Consider the following 20,810-nt stretch of genomic DNA (forward strand, 5'->3'; position numbering starts at 1 on the left):
ATATATATATATATATATATATATATATATATATATTGAAATTTATTCAATATCGTTTTTTTCATCAGTTTTTTTTCTCAGAATTGCGAGTTTATATTTAATAATTCAGATGGTTTTTTTCCTGATAATTCAGATTTTCTATCTCATAATTTAAACTTTTTTTTGTCAAGATTGAGTTTATCTCATAATTCCCCCCCCCCCAGAATTGCATGTTTAGATCTCATAATTTGAACTTTTTTCTCAGAATTGTGACTTTATATCTCAAATCAGACTTTCCTCAGAATATCTCAATTATGACTTTTTTTATTCTCAGAATTGAGAGTTTATATCTAAATTTGGACTTTTCTCAGAGTTTTGCATTTACATCTCGCATTTCTGTTGTTTGTTTCTGCCACGTAATAAAAAATGGGAAATTGCAGCTTTTTATCTCACAATTCTGACTTTTGCTTCATGCAACTGCGAGTTTATATCTCACAAGACTTCTTCAGATTTTTTTCCACAAAAAGTCTGAATTGTGACATATAATCTTATAATTGTGAGAAAAAAAGTTGCAATTATTTTTTTTACTTCATGGTGGCAACAAGCTTTCATACAAACCACAACTAAAACGCATGGGGGGAAAAATCACAACATCAAATCTAGAAAATTTTGAGTTTATTTACAATTTACAAACAGGAAAAATTTCAGCATTTGTTTGATTGCTTCCTTCAGCACCCACACAATGGCACAGCAACTAGAAGCTCACACAGTATAGACACACGTGTGAGGAGCGGATTAAGACTTGAACTTGAATCATCAAACCCACTTATTATTTGCATTGGTCATAAATTATTACTCAGAATGTTATCAGTGGCATTTTATTTTATTCTGTAATCATGCAAACTTCTTAACCCCCGTAAGACTTTGCATTGCCAGTCCAGTATATGAACATTATAACAGCGATGAACACATTGAGTTTTCATGAGACGCGCTGATGGATCTGCTGCTATCAGATTTTGATACTTACTCAAACTTCAAAAAAATGTAAAAGTAACAGCTCAAAACAATCTATATGTGTGTGTTTTCGGTTAAGGCACATGATCCTGCAAGGACACACACCACAAAATCATGTGCAGAACAGAATTATTCTGCATGAATATTCATCCAGTACATCCTAAAGTGAATCTGAACAGCGTGCCAAAATGTTTAAAAAAAAAGTCGCATAACATTCAGCAAATCCAACATCTTAGTATCTGTTGCATCTTACTGATTTAGCAAATGAGATTTCTGCACATCCATGAGGCGTTAGTTTGTGAAGTCATTTAGAATAAAATTATATTCTATGCAACTACAAAAAACAACAACAAAGGTTTTGTAATGCTAACAGTGTTACTATTTACACTACAATAAGATTGTATATGCTAACATTAGTTAATACTATCATTAACAATAAACAATAGCATTTAATAATCTCAGGGTTATTTCTACATACACTAATACATTTTAACAGTTAAGATAATAATAAACATTAACAGTAGTTATTGCATTTTGAATGAATAATGAACAGTGTATTTATAAATTAACATTTATTCATTTATATTCGTAATTATATAATTCATTAATAAATGAATAAATTCTATACAATACAGTTGTTAATTTTTAGTTTATGATATGTTAACGTATAGAACCTTACTGTAGTGTGTTGCAGGTTTAAAGGAATATTTTACCCAAAAAATTTGCTGGAAATATACACACTCTCAGGCCGTCCGAGATTAGGATGAGTTTGTGTCTTCATCAGATTTGGAGAAATGTAGCATCGCATCACTTGCTCTGCGGTGAATGGGTGCCGTCAGAATGAGAGCTGATAAAAACATCACAATAATCCACAGCACTCGTCCATCAGTTAACATCTGGAGAAGACAAAAGCTGAGACAAATCCAGCATTAAGACGTTTTTAACTCAAACACGAGTCTATAATCCATAATAACTCTTCCTCCAGTGAGAAAGTGTTCTGGTGTGAATCAGGAGAGAAATCTGCACAGATCAAGCAGTGTTTAAACAGCTCTAAACACATATGTGGCTGGGTTTGGATGTGAGAGACGACAGGAGATGGACTTTTTCACCGGAGAAAGAGTTATTATGAATTATTTAAAACGGAAGCAACAGTTTGAAATTAAAAATGTCTTAATGACGGATTTGTTTCTTACAAACACGCAGCTTTTTGCTTCAGAAATATTAACTGATGGACTGGAGTGGTGTGGATTGTTTTTATCAGCTCTCATTCTGACGGCACCCATTCACTGCAGAGCAAGTGATGCAATACTACATTTCTCCAGATCTGATGAAGAAATAAACTCATCCTAATCTTGCATGACCTGAGGGTGAGCACATTTTCAGCAAATTTACAGTAAATTTTTGGATGAACTATCCCCCCCCCAAAAAAAGAATAAAGAAAGAAAGTAAAAAAGGGGGAGAAATCTTTTAATACTAGCACACAAATATCACCCCAAACTTTGAGTAAGTAACAGAATTCTGATAAACAAATACTGTATACACATTTCAGTCCCACTGGGACGCTGTATTTACAGATATAAGTGTCTTTATTTAAATTGTAACTGATGATTATTCAGATGCATAATAAATCAAACATTTCTATGCTAATTTCGAAAACAACTCAAAGGCAGCAGTCACACAATGAACTCCGCAAATGTTTCTGCAGGCTGAAGTGTGTGGTACCTGTGTGTAACATACGGCCTGTACACGGTTTGCTGGTTTTGCGCTCGCTGACGTCAGACGAGGTTGAAGCCCTGGTTGTGTTCGATGGCCTGCAGCAGTTTCTCTTTGAGTGTCTCCTTATTAGTGTACTTGGGCAGATCCAGCAGGTTGAAGCATGTGTGCGCTACAGGGAAATATTGCTCTCCGCCACCGGTGGGCTGGATCACTAACGCCAGGCTCTTCATGCCCAGGATGGGGATTCGGTCGCTGCCCGTGAGGAACACTAGTGTAAGTGACAGAAAGACGGCATTAAAATACATTCACATTCTGAGCAGCATAACCTTGCAGAGCAACTTAGGTAACTATACTTAAACATCATACTTCACCCAGGTGATTAATCACAGCACATTAAGACAACCGTTTTGTATTACATGTTTTCTGCATATTTCTGTTTAAATATGCAAATGAGGCACTATCTCATTGGATAGATCTTGATGGTGGGGTGATCCGCCCAGTACTCGCCCTTATATTCTGTGCTCTGAGAATCAATACAGTCATGCAGAACATTTACATCGTCAACAAACTACAGCAGCAGCAAAACATTTCCAAACACATACTGTCGGTTTTCTGCAGTCTGAGCAAATGACTCTATCTATCAGCTGGTGCAATAATTGTACCTTCTCTAATTCCTTCCAGTCATAATTGGTGTTTCCTATGACCATGGCCTGCAGTTCACTGGGCTGGAAAAGCTCTAGAACTTTCCCTCCACACACTTTGTGAAATCCAGCATAGAAAGCGCTGAACTGAGGAGCCACGGAGGTGTTAAATTTATAAACGACATAGGCGTTGACGAACTCCTGCCTGGATAGGTTGAATAGGTGACAAAAACCATTTAATGCTGTGCTCAACTGGAATTTATATGTGAACTCAAGTCAGTCAGTATTAAACAACAGTTGTGGTGAGTGCATGTTAATATTACAGTGCATATATTACCTGTTGGACTTGTTGACACTGATGTCCGTCCCATTGGGAACCAGCTCCAATACCTCCGTGGTGCCAAAAATTTCCTCAGTGATCTGCGATCATAAAATAAAACTGACTCCATATGCATGTTTTTTTTTTTTTTAATGAATCACGCTTTTAAAGACGGACATCATGCACAAATATCTTGTTCTTACGGTGAAATTCAGGCAAAACGCTTCTTCCAAATCATCCTCTGTATAATCCAGCAGCTGCTGAAGACTCCTGAAGACCCACAGAGAAAACCATAAATTGAGGATCACATCTAATCTAAAAACATCACTCTCTTACTAAAACGGGTTGCATCACCTTTTCCAAGATTATTACTTAATCCTATAAAGCCTACTGTATAATATTTGATACGCACATTCACACAAGGCCTCTACTACATGTCTTCTGATGCGAGTATCAAATATGATCATCAGACTTTTGAGGAGCGTTTATTTGTTCATCTCTCAATCATCATTGGATTGCATTGCATTGCAAAGCATCTAAATCTCATCTTACTAAGACATATTATTGGAGATATAGAGTGACGAATTTGATTACCAGAAAAATTAAAATACACAACACAGAATTTCTGAAAAAATAAAACCTTTTATATATTGTAAAAAAAATTATTAAATTAATTAAGTTGTTTTTATGAATTCAAATGATTAGACATGCTTTTTTTTATTATTTATTTGATTACTAAAATGGAATCCAAAAAAATTTAAATAAAATACTTGGTAAAAAATAAAACAGAAATGGGGGGGGATTGTATTTAATAGGGCCCTAAAAATTAAATTTTTATTAAACTTTCAATAAATTGTTGTTAAATTGTGTAAGTTTCATGATTTCAAAAAATTGGACATGCTTTTTTGATTGCTAAAATTAAATTTCATCATTTAAACCAGAAAAATTAAAAAAGAAAAAAAGAATCCAGAAAAATTAAAACGGAAAAAATTGAATTTAGGAAAAAATAAACAGATTTCATAGGGCCCTAAAAGACTTCAGAATTTTTTTCTTTAAAGACATTGTGCGTGGGCATTAGTGCTATTTTACTGTACCTTGTGAGCGAACCAGATGAGCCTGGACTCCTCGTAGTATCTGAACATCCCATATTTAGGGTCCAAGAGTTCTTTCATGATGAGCAGGAAGAACTCTTTTCTCACGCCGCCAGCATCCACGGCCTCCTCTCCCACAACGATCACCTGCAAAATAATACAATTAAAAACCGCAGAAGCAGCACTGAAGATGCATAGATCAAGACTAACTCATTTACCTTGAGCGGCTTCTTGTAATCAACGTTTTTGGACTTCCTCAGCACCTCCATGGAGTCTCCGACCACGTTTTCTCGGCGTACGATGAGGATGAGGCAGGGGTTTACTGACTCCACTCCTCCACCGGACAGGAACAGAGAGTGTAAGTTCTGTCTCTGAGCATGATCCACCGCCATCTGATCACAAACAGCACTGTCAGCTCACCGCGGTAAAACATGATGTCAAATCTTGAGATGAGACGATCACTCTCACCTGCATCTGGATCACAGCATCAGTCTGAAGCAGTGCTGTTTTCGCCTGAGCGTCAAAAACAAATGGGTATTTGCACATGGTCACCTGAGAGTCCATGACCTTTACAAAACAGACAACGAGAGGAAAACGTTACTGTGACTGTGAATTTTGACTACCCTATTTACTGGTATTTAAGTTGCTTTTTTTTTTTATCATCTGAAACGTGTTGCAACTGATATAATACAATAAACAGCAAGCACACAAACATGTGCAAATTGCAACCGGTTCATCATGTCACTAAAACGCATTTAGCCAAACAGAAGCAAACATATTGAAGTACATAGCCGTGTTTACAGAATTAATAATAATTTAACAGCCAAATATTACATCGCCAATATAAAAACATTTGAATTTGTGCCGAGATATGTGAACCCAAGTTTATTTGTATAGCGCATTTCCCACATGCCACTCATAATGAATTCCTTTAAAATTGAGCTTTATTTATACTTATATTTTTCATTCTTGTTCTTTTCTGAATACAGTTAAATTTAAAGGATTTATTGTAGAAGGAGGGGAACTAAAATACATGTTACTTATATACAGGTGCAACTTAACTATGTTTTTTATCTCTCAACAATGCAACAATACAAAGTTTGTATTCAGGTGTGAGTTATTTTCTGGAAAATACGGTGATTAACAGATTTAAGGTGGCAGAAAAGTGTCATTTTAAAACCCCTAGTGGCATCAAACAGAACAACCAAAATAATAGTAAGTTTCAAACATGAGCCCATTCAGTTTGGTGCTGTTAGTAAGCAAAGGAATTACACACTTCACATTTTAGGTACTATAAAAGATCATAAAATTCAGAAGTGTATAATTACCTTTGAACAATGCAGAAAACTCACCACAGAGAACATCTGCTGCTGAAACCAGGTGACATAATCATTCCTGATGTCAATGAGCTCATCCAGCTCATGAATATAAAACTTGTCATACTGGATGATCTGGCCAGCATGCTCATTAACCTGCAGCACGACAATGAGAATAAGAGCAAAAAATTACAAAAAAAAAAAAGTGTCTTCTGCATTTCTCCTCTTCTCTAGCTGCTTCCGAATCTAGTTGCCTAATGAAGCTGCAATTGTGCATTATGACTATCGTTGGGTCTTTTACAAATAGCTTTGGATAAAAGCATCTGGCTAAATGCCTAATCGTACAGTAATATTACAGAATTTCCTATTTCAGAATCAAAAGACAGACATGAATAAAATTATTCATGTTTCTGGTGAATGTTAAGTACATCACCAGATAATGTAGTAAATGATGGTATATATTTCTAAATGTACTATGATTTGGGACACACTAATTCTAATTTTATCATTTAGGACATATGTTATGCAAATTGGGATGTGGCCAATGTCTACTATCACTAACTGTGGTGCTCACCGAGTGGAGGATCTCCAGGAATTTGAGTGAGGTGTGCAGGAAGCAGGTGAAGATCCTCTGGTCAGAAAGAGGAATTCCCAGTTTCTGCATCCGCAGTAGATACACCACCACCTCCTTATAGAGCTCCACCAGCCTCTGGAAGACCGCTGGCTCAAACTTTGACCACCAGTTTCCTTAATAAGTGTAGTTGTGAAAAATGAAATACTTTGGAAATACCTACCAATGTGCAGAAGTTGACCATTGCCTATTGTACACTATTAGTGCACTACACATGGTAAATGTGGCCATTGTGTACATATATGCAGTTGCAAACTTGTTTTTTTTTTTTACTTCAATAAACAAAACCTAGAATGTAAAGGTCCAACTGGTCTGGAAATTTTCCTAGGCAAGAGAAGAAGTCTTTCAAAGAAGTTTGTGAAGTACATTTGTGGTTCCATTAATGAAGGACAGTCTAAAAATGCTTCACGTTATATACAGCCTTTCTGTACACAGCTACTGAAAGATACAGAATATGTTTGGTAAAATACCAAATGCCAAGAAATTCTTTTTGTTAAACATTCAAATATGAACATTTGTCATCCTGTTATAATTATATAAATTGAGCAGTAAAAATATTTGTTGACAAATATATGCCAAGTGCTGATTTTGGCCAATCGAAATATTGTTCGGTGCTGTACAAGAGCCATAATGAAGCCTAACAAACAAAACTCCTGTCATAGAAGACGGGACGTACCGAGCACTTTGATGGGGGCGTCCTTCAGGTTTACGATGGCCTTGGCGAAGGGAATAGTGAGGGTGGTGTAGTTGTTGGGGTTGCTGAGGAGCGGACACTCGGGCAGCGTGAGGTAGAGTCTTAGAGCCTCGATGTCTGGAGGAGAACTGCTCAATCTGGGGAGGAGATGCTTCTCCATACTAGCAGCCACCTGGATTAGGATTAACCCATGCATTGGTAACAACAGTAATGATGGGCACTTAGGAATAGTTCACCCAAAAATTTAAGTTTGCTGAATGAGTCAGGTCATGCAAGATGTAGATGAGCTTGTTTCTTCATCAGATTTGGAGAAATGTAGCATTGCATCACTTGCTCAGCAATGGATCCTCTGCCGTCAGAATGAGAGTCCAAAAACCTGATAAAAACATCACAATAATCCACACCACTCCAGTCCATTTCTCCAAATCTGATGAAGAATCAAACTCATCCTAATCTTGGATGACCTCAGTACATTTTCAGCAAATTTTCATTTTTGGGCGAACTACTCTTTTAAAGTTAACGTATGTCTTCTGAATGCCATAAACAAGTGACTCACAATTTGTGAGATTTGTGGGTAATCGGACTGGATGAGTCTGTGGTAGAGCAGGCGAGCCATGTTGATGTCCACACCTGAGCACTTACTGTTAGTGTTGTAGTGATCTGGATTACTGCAAAACAAAACACTCATTTGAGAAATGATCTTCAGCTATTTATAAGGTTTCCACAGAGCAATATTTTGTATTGAATGCATAATGGTTTAGTTACCTTCCAGACAGAAAGCTTCCATTGAGACAACTCGCTGAAGAGAACACAAGATCAATCTCACTACAAGAGACACCAAACACACATCATCAGTATGATGGACTGCTTTATGAAATTCTTAGATTTGAATTCAGGTTACATAGTCACACTTTATTAGATCAGACTGAGTTTCATCTAAACGACGAGTTCACCCAAAAATAAAAATTCTGTCATTAATTACTCACCCTCATGTTGTTCCAAACCCCTAAGACTTTTGTTAATTACGCTCATTCATGAACACAATTGAAGATATTTTAAGTGAAATCAGAAAGGTTTCTGTCCCTCTATTGACAGCCTAAGTAACTTTCACTTTGAAGTGACAGGAATGCTTTTTGTTTGCCAAAAAAATAAAAAAATAACAACTATATTTAACATTTTCTTCACTTCCACTTCAATCTCCAATGCACGTTCACGAGAGCTGCTTCTTCTTCTCCAGTCCTCGAGAGCACCACGATTCATGCGTGTTGTGTTGACGCGAGAGAGCGACTCTTACGATACAGCCTGTACCAGAAACACTGTACTGTTTGCAAGCAGAGTATGTGGTGATTTCATTTAAAATATCTTTAATTGTGTCCTGAGGATGAATGAAAGTCTTAGGGGATTGGAACAACATGAAGGTGAGTAATTAATGACAGAATTTTCATTTTTGGGTGAACCATCCCTTTAATGTAATAATGAATAAAAAGTATGTAAAAGCAGTACTTGGTGATTTCTGGTGATAGTCTCCCATGGCCATGATTGAGCCATTTCTGGATGAGGTCATCGCTGAGAGTGTATATCTGTCCATCAGGTCTGGTTGTCCTCAGATCAACTGGAGGGCTGTCGTCCTACAGCAATACAGCTGAGTCATTTAAATGGGAACATCAGCGAACAGCAAATCGCTACAAAGAGAACTGTACAAACAAGGGATGTGCCCGATTAGTGAATCCGAATACGGAAAGGCACAGAAACTGAATAACGTGTTCTATGGAGCCACTAAAGGGACATGGTAAGCCGCTTGCTAGCGGTAATCTGTTACAGTACATAAAATTTAAATTACCACATAAACAGAGTAAGGAGAGATGACTGATAGGACAATGGCGAATGATTTGAAGATCCTGAGCACCACTGACAAAAATCTAATCTTGTGAAATATGTGGTAAGTACTGCTGCTCCGTAGTATACACAGAGTACGTGTGATCGTGAATCTCGAAAGTGAAAGTAAAAAGCGAGTGCACATTCAAAAGCGATTTCAATGCCCCGCATATTAATAGCGACTTCCTGATGCCCGCAGTTTATATACAGTATAATTACCCAACGATATACTTGCCAGAGAATTTTTCCTCCCATCTCGTATTTATTCCCTTTAGGGCTTCTGTAGAACACGTTATTCGTTTTCTGTGCCTTTCCGAATTTGGATTCACTATTCGAGCACATCCCTAGTACAAACTAACACATACTAAACATTTTTGAAATACATTTCCCAGTTTTGGATGCTGATGTGTTATGTTACCAAGTTAAACAGAATTTGGGCTGAATGGAAATAATTACACATCCAGATAAATACAGTATCTGTGGATTGTTCTTTTACCATATAATACCATAAAACAAATACAAACTAGACAGTTGTTCCCCTTTCATTCTAGTAGCGTCACAGAAATATTAGTGTTAATATAAGGATCTCACTGGATATTGTTAAGCAGTTGTGTAATGTTCAAACTTTGGTCCTTCATTCACTGCAAATATGATTTTAAGGCAAAATGAAATTCAAGCTAACCTTATTTTCTTTCTAATCAAACGTTCCTGGTGTTACTGCACACAACACATCAGTACATACTGCTCTGGAAAAGCAATTTTTCATACTGTGTCATCTAAATGTAACAATTTTCTGAGGTAACAAAGGCTGTGTCGATGGGGAAATAATATTAACAAATACTACAGCTTTATTTATAGCACTTTTCATTGAAACAAATCATGATAGATCAAGCCTTGTCCGTATATTTTATAAAAATGATATACAATAATTATAATAGTAAAAATATAATAATTAGAATAATTCATATATAGATTCCTCTGGCAGCCTTTAGCTTGACATTTGACCTCTGCTCCTCATACCTGAGATAAAGCGTAGTGAGCGAAGCTCTGGTCTCCTCCAGCGTAGATCCTCTTCACACAGTAACTCTGTTCCGCCTCTGAAATGGACAACCCAGTCAAATCTGAAACATTGAAACATGGGTTTTTCTTGGGTGAGTCTCAATCAGCTCCATGAATGAGTATACTGATTCACAGTATACACACTGGGGCACTGATGAGTGAACAAAAAACTAATGTACAATACTAAAGTGCAACTCAACTCTATGTGATCTAGAGTTACATTTGTGCAGAAGAGTAGGGCTGGGCGATATGGTCAAAAAAATAATCTCTGTATTTTCTGGCTGAATTGCGATATATGGTATATTTATCGGCATTTTCTATGTTTTTCTATTTGGATAAAAAAAAAACTATTTATTTATTTATTTATTTAAATTCTGCCCAATGTTGTCCAATGAAACAATGTACATATCAAAGGCTATGAAAACAAATAAAGTGAATGTAACCATGAGGGCAATGCTACATATTATGTGTGAAAAAGGTTAAAATTACATTACATTCTAACATCGTAAGCAACAGTTAAATTCACTAGAGCCCGACCGATATGTTTTTTTTGGGGGCCGATACCGATATTTGGGAGTAAAAAAAAGGCAGATTTCGATATATCGGCCGATATTCTTCATCTACAGTATCAGGCAAAAGTTTGGACACTTTCCCATTCGTGTGTCCAAACATTTGACTGGTATTATATATAGAATACAGTATATACATAAACAAATTTTTTGCAATGATCTCTCAAATGTGGTGATCAAACACTTATAATGACCTGACAAAGATATGTAATGATGGAGGCAGGGCATTTAACAATTTAATAATAAACTTTATCCAAAATGAGTCTGACATCAGTGCACTGAACAGAACAGTTGAAGTTTATTCAACTTTAATTCAATTCAATTCCATTCAACTTTATTCCGTTGAAGTTTATTTCACTTTGGAACATTCATTCACGGATTTGCGCTACTGTCTTCACACACAGACGAAACTTACTAGAGAAGTGTGAAATAATTTACCTCTGTAAATAAATATAAATTCACGTCTCGCGCAATTTAATGCCCTTTGAATGTAACGTGTATGTTCCCTTGGAACTGGAATCATGGCGGAATATCATGTGAAGTCCACTTCGCAGGGCACTTACGGTCGAATAAGACAACGCTTGAATGCTGCCTGAACAAGAGACCTCCTTACTGAAGTGAAAGTGTTGGCTGGTTGTCACTATCTCGCGAACGCGCCGGCGGATCTCCACCAAATTCGGGGGATCCCTTCAGCTCGAGGAGCCCTCTCGAACGCCAGCCTCTGCGCATCGGTAGCCCCCCGGGATCGCTAGATCGGTCGGCGACAGACTGCGAATTTAACCGCCCGTAACTTCCGAACCCCGGCGGTGGTCTCATTCGAAAAAGGGGCCTCGAGATGTACACTCGATTCGCGTTCGAGAGGGTTCCTCGAGCTGAAGGGATCCCCCGAATTTGGTGCGGATCCGCCGCGCCGTTACAGAGATATGGCCGTTCAAAGTTTCAATGGTTTTTAATAGACTTAAGCTTTAAAGCGTTTCATCCAGGTCGCCAGTAGCAAACAATGGAGGGCGCTCTGCTGGACAAACTAAGCAATTACACCATTTCAAGCATTTTATCTGCGTTATATGCTTTGTAAAAAAAAATTTCATATCGGTGGCATATCGGCAGCATATTAGCCGATATCGATATATCGGCGACAGGCTCATATCGGCCGATAATATCGGCTAAACGATATATCAGTCGGGCTCTAAAATTCACTAAACTAAAAATGAAAATAAATTAAAAACAAATGCACAGACTAATTGCATTATATTTTGCTTTCCCCTTTTCAACAGTCACTTCACAGTTACTGCTATCATAAAATACTCTTACTTGTAGGTTTAAAATTATACATATGGCACTTGTATTATTCAACAACAAATATTTTAACTAAATGTATATTTTAGTCAGAATTATTGAGCATGTGCGGCGGCATTCGTTCGCTCAAGTCTGTGAAGTTTAGCAGAGACTCGCATGCAGAAGAATCATGCACTCCTGACAGCAAATTGGAAATATTTCCATGACTTTCTAACACTTACAGATACATACCTGTGAAATGTAAGTTATTCACTGAAGAATTGAACAGTGCAAGTAGCCTATCTGTCAGCACATGTATCTGTCAGAGCGTCTGATGGGGCAAACCGCTTTAAACTATACATGTTAACTATATCTTATGAGTTATTTTAAAGCCCTTAATATAAGCATGTCTCATGTTCAGGACTGGATTATGCACTTTCCCCGCAGCAGCTCACTCTGTGTCTTCTGCTATTTTTCAGATGGGCTTGTATCAAACTCTATATAAATGGTATTGCCTCATTCCATACTGTTTATAAATAATATATCGATATAACGTACAAACTCGATATACCGTCTAGCCCTAGAGAAGAGTCATTTGATTTACTGACTTTAACATTCATAAATTGTATTACATGCATGGCCATCAGCATAATGATTAAGTCAATACAATGCACACTTTTGAGAAATACTGAGAAGGACAGCTGTCAAAGATATTAATTCTGTTGAAAGACGTAATGTGCACAAAGTCAACCCACCTACATCCATAGGCACAGGATCAGTATGGGCTTGCCAGCAGCCCTTCACAGGGGCGGGACTTATCCTATTGTAGGTCGAGCGGGTTCCTAGCTGTCCGTTACCACCGAGACCAAATGAGTCAATCTTTCCTGATGAAGGGATCAACGCCAAAGTGTGCTGCCTTACATGCAGGTGAAAATGAAAGCAATCCAATGTTCTTCATGATAAGAAATACAAGACTCTTGGAAGTAGTCTCAAGCTTTCATATAGAAAACTAAGACAGACATAAAATAAAACAATGATTATGGACTGTTTGATACTTACCTACCACAAGCTATCTGTGCAACCACATTCCCCATGAGTTCAAACACCTTCCTGGGGTTCACCTCATGGTGTGTGGTGTTGTGTCCCAGCTGACCATAACCACCCGCTCCAAATGTAAAAACACCTCCCTCCTACAAAAACAAAGTTACAAATGACTAATCATGTAATTTTCTGCCTGTGGAACAAAATTTTGTGAGCGGTCGCACTGGTGCAACCACCAAAAGAGCTGCTATTTCTGTTGCATATGTGACCCTGCAGCACAAAAGCAGTCTTAAGTCACTGGGGTAAATTTGTAGCAATAGCCAAAAATACATTGTATGGGTCAAAATGATTGATTTTTCTTTTATGCCCAAAATCATTAGGATATTAAGTTAAATGCAAAGACTTTAAGCATTAAGGTGAAGAATTAGGTATTAGCCTAATAATTATGCAAGCACTGTACTATATAGCACATCTCAACTGCTTGTATCATCACAAAATATAAACTATACCATTGTCCAGCTCTAACCTGCTAAATGTGATTAAGGCATTAAGATATTATAAACATTAAAATCATTTTCTGTAAAGTGGCTTTGTGTATTGCGAAAAGTGCTATACAAATAAACATGACTTCATCAAAACCATGGTCATTCCTTCTTTTGGATGTACAGCATTAAATATGTCATAATAAATTACATAGTTGCTTATTAAGAACTTAAAATAAGCAACCATACCTTCGTTAGTGCTGCCGTGTGGTCCTCTCCACAGCATATGTAAACAACCCGTTGGGACCTGAGAGTCTTCAGCAAGGCAGGGAAATGGCGATCTGAAGAACACCACGAATCCCAACATAAAAGAGGCAATACTATTGTAATATTGAATACTTATAGTGGTTTAAAGGTGCAGATTTTTTTTACCTGGGTACACGGATACAATCCTCTATGTTTGAAAGGCCGAGCTGCCCGTCTGATCCCAGACCCCATGTAAAAACTTGTCCCTTATCATTCAGAGCCAGAGTATGAGCTTCACCACAAGACACGGCCACAATGTTCTGAGCATCCAGAGACACAACCTGCTCTAGAGAGGGGATGTAAACATATAACAGTGTTGTGTGAATTATACAGATGCACTACATGATACACTAGCCAATATATTGTGTATATTCTAATATGCTGCATCTGCTACAGCAAAATTCATTTGATTAATACAAAGTTTGTCCTTTGTCTTATAGAAAGTTAATTTTATTTGACAATATTTGTTGTCTGTTTTTAGTCGTTTTGATCCTTTAGCAGTGATGCAAATAAAGGACCCATCAATTCAAACCATCTTGTTGATTATATGTGACCCTGGACCACAAAACCAGTTAGTGTTGTCAAAAGACCCGGTACTTCGGTACCAAGTCGGTACTAAAAAAATTAAACGTTACGGTACCAGGTTTTTTTTAAGTACCGGTGGTACCCGGTCAATCCGAAAGGTGCGCAGATGCGACATCAAAACGAGGAAACACACCAAACTAACAAAACACTTTAAAGACAGACACCCGGATCAAATGAAAGAGTTCAAGCAGGTAAGTTTCATTTTAATTTTTCATATTTAGATCAGTGTTTTCCGTACATTGATTTATTTGTGGCGGCCTGCCACAATATCAAAACTCACCACCACAAATAGATTTTCCAAAAGGCCTTGACTTCGTTGAATAAACATGAGCACTGCACGTGTCAAAGTCGAAACCCCATGCGGGTGTTTTTATATCTCTGTATTTCTGAAGGAAACCGACTGTCTTCAGAAAACTATGGATGTCATTTTCATTTCATCTTGCCTGTAATGCCTGAGCAGCGTTTGTGAGCTGAGCGCTGCTTTGTGTGCAGCCGTTAGCGGGAAAACCTCGATCTCTTCCGCTCTACAAGCGCCTCCTGCTGGCAGAGAATGATTTAGCATATATACATGCCGCCACAAATAGAGTGCAAGTCTGTGGGAAACACCGCTTCTGTTATGAATATTATTTAATATTTTAATTTGAATGTCAGTTGAAATGAACGCTGTTATTAGAGTAGTTAATCGTTAGCATAAGCGCGGCTAACGCTAATATAATGAGCATTAGAATTAAGTTTCTTTATTAACTATTTAATGCTCCTATAACTTTTATTAGGGTAAAAAAAAAAAACACAACAGGAGGACATGATGATATTTACTATTTTTACACACTAGAGGCTTTTAAATGAATTGTGAATCTAAAATAGGCGTGTTAGAGAATGTACAAATGGTTAATATTGTTTGTGTCATACCAGTCAGAAAAGCAGTTCTGGGCTTTTTTTTTAATAAAATTTTTTTTAGCTAACTTAGTTGTTATTCTTGGCTGAATAACTCTAGGTTTTCAAAAGCCCTTAAAAAATTAAATATGTACACAGTTTGGATTAAATGAAAGTATAGTAATTTTTTTTAATTTGCATGTTTTTGTGTTTTGCTTTGATACAGAGAACCGAGGATTTTCACTGGTATTGGTACCGAATACTGAAATTTTGGTACCGTGACAACACTAAAAGCAGTGTTAAGTCGCTGGGGGATATTTGTAGCAATAGCCAACAATACATTGTATGGGTCAAAATTATAGATTTTTCTTTTATGCCAAAAATCATTAGGATATTAAGTTAATATTGTTTGTGTCATACCAGTCAGAAAAGCAGTTCTGGGCTTTTTTTTAATTAATTTTTTTAGCTAAATTAGTTGTTATTCTTGGCTGAATAACTCTAGGTTTTCAAAAGCTCTTTAAAATTAAATATGTACACAGTTTGGATTAAATGAAAGTATAGTCAAATTTTAGTTTTGCTTTGATACCGAAACTGGTACTGGTACTGTATGGTCTGTGCTTGACACTTCTAGGTCATTGAGTTAGAGGTCATGTGACGTCTAAGGAGCCGACAGTTGTTAGAACAGCAGTCAATGTCACACTGACCGACCCGTATGCGTTTCTGCGAAACAATAGTATGCAGCCAAATCCATCAGATTGATTTCAGAGGATGTTGTGAAAGTACGGGCTGTTTCATTGATATAACCTAAAATAACCTAGGGTTTTTGAACAGGGAAATTTTTTTAAAGAAATTAATATTTTTATTCAGTAAGGATGCATTAAATTGATCAAAAGTGACAGTAAAGACAGTAATAATGTTACAAAAGATTTCTATTTCAAATAAATGCATTTCTATTCATCAAAGAATCCTGAAAAATAAAACGTATCCCAGTTTTCACAAAAATATTGTGCAGCACAACCGTTTTCAACATTGATAATAATCAGAAACGTTTCTAATAAAGCAGCATATTATACTGATTTCTGAAGATCATGTGACACTGAAGACTGGAGTAATGATGCTGAAAATACAGCTGCACATCACAGAAATACATTATATTTCACACTATATTCACATAAAATGTTTTTCAAATATATTCACATAGCTATTTTATATTATAATTAAATTTCACAACTTTTTTGTTGTATTTTTAATCAAATAAATGCATCCTTTAGGACAAAAATGGGACAAATTAAACATTTTACTTAGATCTTAAATACAAAACTAATTCAATAAATATATAATTCACAATATATGATATTATTCTCAGGGGATATTTTTAGATCAACATGGAATGCTGTCAAAAATGCACTTTACATAAAATTAACAAAAAAATTGAGGGCGAGGCATGATTTAATCCAGCAGGAAATGTTCAGATCATAAAAAGTGGGAGTACCGTATTGACCCGAATATAAGACGATGTTTTTTTCTTGGAAATACATCTGAAAAAACGTGGTCGTCTTATATTCAGGCTCTAGATAGGGCTGTCGCGGTGAGGGAATTTGCCTTGCGGTAATTTTGAGTGGCTCAATAGCGCGGTATGCGGTATTACCGCCATAAATATAATTTGTGTGTATGTGTTACGATATAACTAACGAGGTCATATTCAGAAGACAATGAAACCAAATAGTGTTGAAACAGGAAGTGAAGTAAACAGAAGAGAATGACAAAATAACGGTGCACATAACAGAACATAAACCTGACAATAAGATCGTTAGGCTATCGTTAGCCTATATGTATAACAGTTAGCCTAGTTGTAATCTGATCTTCTAATCTGACTGGACAAGAGACCTATTGATATTTCCACCTGCGCGCATTCTAGACGGCTGTCAGGCAGTGCAGTTACAGTGTTGTGCCACAAGGTGGAGGAAAGGGACTGTCGTAATGAAACACGCTGTTGAAATCGTTTTAACTTTGAGCTCCACTTTAGAAGCTCTGCTGCCCAGCTATGCGTTGATGCTAAAACAGAGATTTGGCTTTCCTTGGACATGACAACCTATTTTCACAAATATTTATGACTCGGCCTGGAGGACAGACGCAAGTAATCGCACGCGCTCAGTCGATCTCTCTCTCATTCACGGTCTGTTTAGGCTTGTTAAGTGCAACTCTACGGAGCCTCTGTACAAATCAGCATGCTACACATTATGTTATCATTACTAACTTGTTTAATATTCAGTCCACATGCATGAAGTGCAAAACGAGAAGGACATAACCTTACGAAAAAATAAAACACACAAAAATCGCGGTTGCTGCTGTTCTTGTATTCCTCTGCGGTTTGCTCGTCAATAGCGCGGTATTGCGATATTGCGGTTATCGCGACAGCCCTAGCTCTAGACGTTGACATGTCAATAATACACCCACAACACTAGGTGGCGCCAAATACGCATAAAGCGAGTGTGCCGTGAAATACGTAATGTGATGCGTGTTGTAAAGATCGTGAGTAAAAACAAAAGAAAAGCTTACAGCTGCATGAGTCGTGACGGTCACGTTAGCCTGATGGGACCAAACTCTTTGTGATTTTAAAATGTAAGACAGTACCCAGATTTGAAGACTACGGTAAGATTTAACTTCTACTGTTAATAAGATGTTGGTAGGCTACTATTAGATGGATAGCCTAAATGTCCTAATTCAGATGGGCTACCTGCTTTTTTTTTATGGTATATCAAAAAGTGCATATTTTTTTAAATGTGATTGTTGGTACATTTTACCAGTTTTTAATCATACTTTCAAAACAAAAATTTAAATAGGAAAAATATGCAATAATTGAAGACAAAATGTGTTTTCCTGAGAAAAAACAAGATTTGGTTTTTAAAAAGCCTTTTTCCAAAATGTACATCTGAAAAAAGGGGGGTCGCCTTATAATCAGGGTCGTCTTATATTCGGGCCAATACGGTATTAGAGAGGAACCACCTTAATATTACCTTATCAAAATGTTTAAATATATGACAGATTGATGACATCAGTCAGACTGATTTGAAGTGAATCATTCAAATCAATTAATTTAATTAAGATCAAGTAATTACGATAAAAGCCATAATATTCTAATGCTAGTAAAGTGTCTTTGCTGCCCTACCTGGTTTCTTGCGTGCTTTGTCATGCCCCAGCTGTCCCAGGTCACTGCAGCCGCAGGTGTACACCGTCCCGTCCTCCAGCAGAAAGACGCTGTGACGTCTGCCGCATCCCACATCCCTCACACGCTTGCCCTCGAAGAACTCGCATTTCCTCGGCTCCAGCACTATCTCCTCATCAATCCCACCCAAACCCAGCTGCCCGTACGAGGCATTCCCCCAGCACAGCATGACGAGTGACTCTCTTCCACAGGTGAAGACCTACAGTGAGTGAGTGACGTGACATGTGGCCAAGTATGGTGACCCATACTCGGAATTAGTGCTCTGCATTTATCCCATCCTAAGTGCACACACACAGCAGTGAACACACACACACCGTGAACACACACCCGGAGCAGTGGGCAGCATGCGTTCGACTCTCTAACCATTAGGCCACGACTGTAGGTCAGGTGAAGACCTACAGGTGAAGACTGCTTCTCTCACACACACACACACACACACACACACACACACACACTCTCTCTCACACACACACATGCACTCTCACTCACACACACACGCACGCACACACTCTCTCACGCAGACACACACACACTCTCTCACACACACACACACACACACGCTCTCACACACACACACACACGCTCACACACACACACACACACACACACGCTCACACACACACGCTCACACACACACGCTCACACACACACACACACACGCTCTCACACACACACACACACTCTCACGCACACACACACACTCTCACGCACACACACACACACACGCACACACACACGAGTTTGACGAAAGCAAACTCTTTAATGCAGCAGTAACTAGATGCTAATTATATTTTTTGTATTATTATTATTGATTGATTACTGATTGATTCGCTTATTAACAAACAGAAACAAATAGAAGAACCACCTCAAAAAGTTGCAATGACCTTATTTATTATTTATACTATTTATATATATAACTCTGAATTGTGTGGAAAAAGTGTCAAATATCTGAGTTTATATTGCAATTTTGGGGAAAAAGTCTAAAGTCAAAAATGGCGAAATGTAAATTCAGAATTGCAAAAAATTGAATTCTAAGAAAAAAAGTCAGAATTCTGAGTTTATATCTCGCAATTCAGTAAAAAAAATTTCCCATAGCTTCCATAGAAAGTGAAGTACTAAGATGTACCTTATTACATTATATATTATGAATCTTACTCACAGATTTTATATGGTCACTAAACTCTCTCTATATATATATATACACGCCACTATACTCTAAAATTAACTCAACTCACAAACCTGGCATGCACCATTACTTGACTGATGTCTGCTTACTAGGTTAGGTTATTACTAGCTTACAACACTAACCAGTAGCCTATACTATTACAGCTGTCACAGTTGTCAATGGGTGCCACGGTTTAAATAGATGCAAATGAAAGCGTGCAAGTTAGCCCCGCCCTGAAAAGAAAATTCACTGGAAATCTCTCTAGAAAGTTCAGTTTTTGGGAGGTGTGTCCAATAACATTTATTGCGTAACAGCTTTCAGTCAAAAACGGGTGCTACCACTTTAAGTGTTTGTTTTTATTTATACGCCAAATAACAACAAATGTAACGCTGTATCGAATTTTAAACCGCAAGCCACGTGAGATTTAAACGCCCTGAGCGCTGTGGCTTTAAATGGAATGTGTGAGAATGACCGTTAAAACGGTTGGTGTTTAAACGCAGTCCTGAGGGAATGTCAGCTAATTCTCATTAGCGCAAAACTATGTGTATTTGTTTTCAACGAGAGGCTTTCCAAATCAAATAAACCACACCTCACTACTGTTGTGCACGAATGTGTGCCTTAAATAAGAGCACAAACACATACTCCGTCAGTCCTAAATATATATATATATGGCATTAGTCCGCTATATTTCTGCACCCACACCCACTGACATGAATCTTGCTCTTACCTGTCGATGTGTGATATGATGCTCCTGTGGACGCGTCCAGCACAGGTTCAGGGTTTATGTTTACATGAACGTTAACGCAGATATGTGTTGTAATGTCATGACAGACTGAGAGCGCCAGCAGCAGGACGCGCTTAAACACACACACACACACACACACACACACACACACACACACACACAGCAGAATGAACGAGAAGCGACGGTAATATTCTAGAGCCTTTCCTGA

At 37.5% G+C, this 20,810-nt stretch overlaps 1 protein-coding gene across 1 annotated transcript; it reads right to left on the reverse strand.

The window, feature by feature from the left end:
- Positions 1 to 2,768: 2,768 nt before the first annotated feature.
- On the reverse strand, positions 2,769 to 20,805 carry LOC107562384 (probable E3 ubiquitin-protein ligase HERC4). Its single transcript, XM_016247012.1, has 22 exons — positions 20,585 to 20,805; positions 18,636 to 18,891; positions 14,135 to 14,294; positions 13,952 to 14,048; positions 13,239 to 13,369; positions 12,935 to 13,095; positions 10,297 to 10,373; positions 8,905 to 9,029; positions 8,167 to 8,226; positions 7,958 to 8,069; positions 7,384 to 7,573; positions 6,651 to 6,823; positions 6,113 to 6,232; positions 5,229 to 5,327; positions 4,979 to 5,152; positions 4,758 to 4,907; positions 4,571 to 4,581; positions 3,873 to 3,939; positions 3,688 to 3,770; positions 3,372 to 3,555; positions 3,168 to 3,232; positions 2,769 to 2,961 (listed from the first exon to the last, which is right to left on the reverse strand). Exons 2-22 carry the CDS (start codon positions 18,859 to 18,861, stop codon positions 2,769 to 2,771), a joined length of 2,658 nt encoding a protein of 885 aa, XP_016102498.1. The 5' UTR covers positions 18,862 to 18,891; positions 20,585 to 20,805.
- Positions 20,806 to 20,810: the final 5 nt, after the last annotated feature.

This window comes from Sinocyclocheilus grahami, unplaced genomic scaffold, assembly GCF_001515645.1.
Source record: "Sinocyclocheilus grahami isolate Dianchi unplaced genomic scaffold, SAMN03320097.WGS_v1.1 scaffold821.1, whole genome shotgun sequence".
Classification (NCBI taxonomy): domain Eukaryota; kingdom Metazoa; phylum Chordata; class Actinopteri; order Cypriniformes; family Cyprinidae; genus Sinocyclocheilus; species Sinocyclocheilus grahami.

Coding starts and splice junctions, on each gene's coding strand:
- LOC107562384 (XM_016247012.1), bottom strand. CDS start 18,861: ATGCTGTGCTGGGGGAATGCCTCGTACGGGCAGCTGGGTTTGGGTGGG. Junction 6,233..6,650: donor TCCTGGAGATCCTCCACTCG/GTGAGCACCACA, acceptor GTCGTGCTGCAG/GTTAATGAGCATGCTGGCCA. Junction 4,908..4,978: donor ATTACAAGAAGCCGCTCAAG/GTAAATGAGTTA, acceptor ATTATTTTGCAG/GTGATCGTTGTGGGAGAGGA.